Below are 6,118 nucleotides of genomic sequence, written 5' to 3'. Positions count from 1 at the left end.
AACCCCCCCCCCCCCCCAACCCCCCACACCCGCAAAAAAACCCAACCAACCAAAAAAATTCACTGAACTTGGGGAAGTCTAGTAAAACCTACCTAAACTTATAACTTTTTCTCCCTAGATTTCTTATCTGTAATTGGCAAATAACTAAAATGTCCTTCAAAGAAGATAGGATTCAGCTCCTCTCCACTAACAAAAAAACAATGGACGAACTATTGTTTAATAACAACCATTGATCATCTAGTGGGTGGTTATGATTTTTTTTCTTTGAGTGCAAACTATGAATGAGTGTACTATGCGAGGGTGCGATGAGTGTTAGAATTAGAATGTATGACAATCACATACTAAATAATTAATATTTATGATTAAAAGTAGTTGTTTCTCTATTTTTTATTTTTATTTTTATTTTTTGTAGTGAAGATTATCCAAATTAATTTAGAAAGGGGATGTATTGTATTTAAAAGGAAAATGACTGAATTATTAGTTCTTCCTTGCAGAAAGATTTTGAGTTATTTCCAATTACAGATGTAACATCTGGTGAGAAAATCTAAAGATCAATGAGACTTCAAACGTTTAGGGGATTTAGAAGAATAGAAAAAGGCCGAGTTAAAATACTCCAAAGTTTAAGAAAACTTTCTCGAATAAAAATATCTGATGCGGTTTATATACAAACATCCCCAAGGTTAGGAAAGTTTCTGAAGCTAACCTATAACTAATTAACAATTTAACAACCAATATTTACTCATCAATGCAGAATTTCTAAATAAAACTTTAAAAACTTTAGGGTACGTAGGTTTTGCTAATAATATGTGAGGGCATATAAACCTTTAGGCACTTAAAGGCTGATTAGCTTAAAATAAGCCACTACATTTGTTTAATTATAGTTACAATTTTTTTTGTCTCACGAAGTCTATGTCTACCCTCTTTTTTTTTCTTTCTTTTCCTCCTCCTCCTCCTCCTCATGTGCCTTCCTAGGCATAAAAATTTCTCTATATATCAATATAAAATCTAATATTTAGTAAAATACAATAATTTATTTGTGGGATATTAAAAAAAAACACTAGGAACTTAGGGGTATTATAGATAATCTCATCAATTGTTTTAATTTGAAAAACTTGCCTTTTTCTCCCTAGATTTCTTATTTGTAATTGGCAAATAACTAAAATGTCCTTCAAAGAAGATAGGATTCAGCTCCTCTCCACTAACAAAAAAACAATGGACGAACTATTGTTTAATAACAACCATTGATCATCTAGTGGATGATTATGATTTTTTCCTTTGAGTGCAAACTATGAATGAGTGTACTATGCGTGGGTGCGATGAGTGTTAGAATTAGAATGTATGTCAATCACACACTAAATAATTAATATTTATGATTAAAAGTAGTTGTTTCTCTTTCTTTTTTTTGTAGTGAAGATTATCCAAATTAATTTAGAAAGGGGATGTATTGTATTTAAAAGGAAAATGACTGAATTATTAGTTCTTCCTTGCAAAAAGATTTTGAGTTATTTCCAATTACAGATGTAACATCTGGTGAGAAAATCTAAAGATCAATGAGACTTCTAACGTTTAGGGGATTTAGAAGAATAGAAAAAGGCCTAGTTAAAACACTCCAAAGTTTAAGGAAACTTTCTCGAATAAAAATATCTGATGTAGTTTATATACAAACATCTCCAAGGTTAGGAAAGTTTCTGAAGCTAACCTATAATTAATTAACAATTTAACAACCAATATTTTCTCATCAATGCAGAATTTCTAAAAAAAGTGATTGAAAAAAAAATTGATTTGCTTTGAACATACTTGTTGCACCTGATTTGGAGAAAGAAGGAAAAAGCTGGTTTGCTCCGTACAACATATTGAAAGAACAAATTAAATAACGAACATGTGAAGACTGATGTAAAAGAATAAAATATATGCATGAACGTTGAAGGATCAAATCAAATAATGAACATGCCAAAATAAATGTGAAAGACTCTAAGGGAAAAAAATCAAATAATTTGTGAGAGTCTGAATGGACCAAAAGACAACAAAGTTATTGGTAGAAACATCTTTTAAGACCACTGATTTATTTATTTGATTTAGATAAGAACATTTGCTTTAATAATTTTCAGAATATTATATAGCAATTAGCCATTAGAGTTTAGAATTGTAATACTTAGTCATTAAATACCTTGGTTTTTTGGTATAGTGAAAAAATATAGAGACAATGCCAAAAATAATCCAAGCAAAATTAATTGAGAAGTAAAAATAGTTCAGATATCGGTGCATGGAAACTGCAACTTATAGTAACATATTAGAGTATAAAATACAAACATCAATAAGATGGAAGTTTACATACAAGGGTAAGTGATCGAAGACTCTACTTGTAGAATATTACCTAGCACATAAGTTTGTCACTTAGGGGGTGTTTGATTCAATTTCTATAAATTATAGGAAAAGAAAAACAAAAAAAATATAGATTTTCTTGTATTTCTTAAAAAAAATACATGGGAAATTTTGAGAAGTCAAAAAGTAACAATTTTCTTGTTTTTTGTATTTTACTTGTTTGGTTCAAAACAAGGAAATGAGCCCATTAATTTATAGAAATAGCAAGTTTTTCTTTTCTTTTGTTTGGTTACATATGCCAAATTTATAGAAAGGTGTTAACTACCATACTCATCACTTTTTAATGGCTAGTTTAACGGCTAGTTGCGCATTCTCAAATCTTATAAAATCTTTTTACCCTCAATTATCCGTGAACACAAAATTTCAACAATTAAAAAACATGAGCAAGAGTGTTAGAGACCGTGATGACCCGTCAAGTTCATCAAATCCAAAGGTATGTATTTTGGTTAAAAAAACTATAAATTTTATTAATATATTTTAAATGACCAGAGTCTAGTTCTTTCTTTTTCGAAATCAGCGTGCTCGGAAAATACCGAACCCTGTTGTCAAAGCCTGTTTAGATTTTCTATCGTGTCATGTGTTACATTTTGATTCCTCGTCGTACATGCTTATCACTCTTCCTTCCTAAAAAACCGGGTAGATTGCCATCGAGATCCCTACAGTTGGCATTATGATGTGTTGGGTAGGAATTGAGATTTGTGAAACTAAATGAATGCTGAAGTACCAAAGCCATCTCATAAAGCGGGCATTTCGAGTGTCATTTAGTCCCACATCGCATATCTATCAATATACTCTGTCCTATAAAGTACGGTACCCACGACGCGACCACCGCCGAGCTCAGTACCGTGGGCGTGTAACCGACCGGGGTTTTTAGGCGGTTGTGTACGGTGGGCCTTGTAACTGGGCCTGGATATTGTAGTGCTCTATGCTGGCCCGCCCATCATAGGCTAGCACAATTCCCTCCGTAGTAATTATGCTAAAAACTTATTATTATATATAAGAATGAGCATGTGGTGAAGGGTTTCTTTCATTTTTTAGGTTGGAGTTTTTTTAATGAAGAACTGGGCCTGGATATTCTAGTGCTCTATGCTGGCCCGCCCATCATAGGCTATACATATATAGAAAACAATTCCCTCCCTAGTAATTGTGCTAAAAACTTATTATATATAAGAACGAGCATGTGTTGAAGGGGTTCTTTCATTTTTTTTTAGGTTGGAGTTTTTTTAATTAAGTGTTTTAGAAAAAGAGATTTTTATGAAAAGGGTTTGAAAGTGGATTTATGAATTTTTACAAGGGCAAATAAAATGAAAACTATAAAGAAAGAGAGAGAAGAGAACAGAAATGCAAACAAAGAAAAGAAAAGAGGAAAATAAAATAAAATAAATTATAAAAAAATAGGTTGAAAAGGAGAAAGAAGATGGAGAGATAAAGGAATTAGAAAGAAAATACAAAGTAAAAAAATGAAAATGAAAGAAAAGATAACAACTAATAAAACTAAGAAATAAAGAGATAGACCAAAAATGAAAAAGTAAAAAAAAAAATAGAAAATGAAAGAAAATATAGCAATTGATGAAATTAAGAAATAATGAGATAGAACAAGAGAATTAAACTAGAAATTACAAGAGATTTCACTACATAACTATTTATTAGATCTAGAAATTAATTTATTTTTAATTTATTTTAAAATAAAAAAATATATAACCTGTCAATCTAATTAAATAAAACATAGGTTATCAAGATAGATTCTAAAATAAAGTCTAATTTTATGCATAAACAATCAAGTGAAAAGTGTTAAATCTACACTCTCATTTTCCTTCAATCTTGCCCGGTTCAAATTTCTTTCGCTCTTTTACCTAATAAAATTGTCCTCTCTTTCTTTACCTCTTATCAATAAAGCCCCCTCCTTCTTCAAATTTCTCTAATTAGAACCTAAATTCTAATTCAAATTGGTGTCGACTTGAATGAAGATGGTCGGGTTGGAAATAATTATAAAAAAAGGTATAGTTGGGCAGAATTCTCGCCACTAGTGACAAAGAGGCTCCATTATTATTTGTCATTTGGGTACAAGTTAAAATAACATATGGACGCTGAGACAAAAATGAATACTATGTTGAAAAATAAGGTCAAATTGGAATATCAATTTGATAATTTTCCTTTGACGAAGACTCTTGAACTTTACTTTTTCCCTAGTGCCCCCTACGGCCCTACCTATGTAGTGGTAAATGTTTTAACTTTTACGACTCTATTTGTTGGTTATTACCTAGCTGATCAGCTTGTTACCTAACCTACCTATTGTTAAACGTTACATTTTTTTTTATTTTCATATTCATACATGCTTTTCACATTTCCTTCTTACGAAACCGAATAGAGTGCTATCAAGACCCCTTTTCAGTTGGAATTTGAACGTGCTGGGTAGCATTCGATATTTGTGGAGAAGAAACCGTGAACGCTAAGGTCAGGTGCCAAAATTGGCCAAGCCACCTCACAAGGCGGGCATTTTGGAGAAGAAACCGTGAACGCTAAGGTCAGGTGCCAAAATTGGCCAAGCCACCTCACAAGGCGGGCATTTCGAGAGTCATTTAGTCCCACATCGCCTGAGGTGCCAAAATTGGCCAAGCCACCTCACAAGGCGGGCATTTCGAGAGTCATTTAGTCCCACATCGCCTGTCTGTTAATATATCGTGTCCTTTAAATTACTGTACCCACGCTGCATCGATCGCCGAGCTCAGTAGCGTGGGCTTGTAACCAAGCGGGGCATTAAGTGGTCGTGAACGTTGGGCCTTGTAACTGGACCTGGTTGTGCAGCACTCTCTGCTGGCCCGCCCGTTCCAAGTTGGGCAGTGATGCGTGTGGGCCGAGCGAAGGCTGGGCTCACTCGTTTCTTGAAGGGCAGGGCACCGCGTCAGGCTGGCTTCACAGAGCAGCGAAAACCTCCCGCTCTCAGCGGTGGAAGGATCACGGGCTGCTGTGCTGTGCATCCGCAATAGACCCAGTTACAGTCCACCAACGAACCCACCTCTTTTGCCATTTTTTACTGAAAATTTTCCATTAGATGTACATATAAAGTAACGAAGTCCTTTACATTATTGATTTTACAATAATTATCGTTAAATTACATACATTTTTTTATATTACGTGATATTTTTCAGCACCAGAAAATCACCTTTTTTTTAAGCTAGAAATTTTTTTAAGGGTAAACTGAAGATAACCCACTTTATTTATACGCACTCTTCCCAATTTAATACCACGTAGCTCCTTTGAGTTCATGATGTAAAGGACTGAGACATGTAATTTATCTTTCTAATAAAATCTTTAATTGACCTTAAATATCCTATGTTTTCTTTTTCTTTGCACTTATATACCCTCACTTGTTTTGTCTCGTGTATATCTAATATCCTCGAGTTTTTAAAACTTACACTTAAATCTCTATAGTTTTAAAAATTGCACTTAAATCTCTAAACCTTTTAGGGTATATAACTGATGCGATAACCAAGTGAGGATATACAAGCGCAACATAGCAGAAACCATTGGGTATTTAAATTAAATGCAGTTAAAAGCCTCTAATAAATGAGTAAAGGGGTTACCTGCTATGAAGTTTATAGATGACGAGGTTATTTGCAATTTACCCCAAATCTCTTTTTCACACATCAACCCGACCAGAACCTACCCGAAATGACCAAATCACCCCTCAGTCCCACTTCCCGCCCCCTATTTTCCCGCGACCTCTTGAAGACCG

The 6,118-nt window shown here is 33.6% G+C and overlaps 1 protein-coding gene across 1 annotated transcript in view; it reads left to right on the top strand.

The window, feature by feature from the left end:
- Window positions 2,762–6,118, top strand: part of LOC109841483 (calcium-dependent protein kinase 27-like) — a 14,264-nt gene continuing 10,907 nt past the window's right edge. Inside the window, exon 1 of the mRNA XM_020410453.1 lies at window positions 2,762–2,815. Within this exon, the coding sequence (XP_020266042.1) occupies window positions 2,762–2,815 (54 nt within the window). The remainder of the gene's footprint in view (window positions 2,816–6,118) is intronic.

The sequence above is a fragment of the Asparagus officinalis genome, chromosome 1, assembly GCF_001876935.1.
Source record: "Asparagus officinalis chromosome 1, Aspof.V1, whole genome shotgun sequence".
NCBI lineage: Eukaryota > Viridiplantae > Streptophyta > Magnoliopsida > Asparagales > Asparagaceae > Asparagus > Asparagus officinalis.
This window is presented reverse-complemented; position numbering and strand designations above follow the sequence as displayed.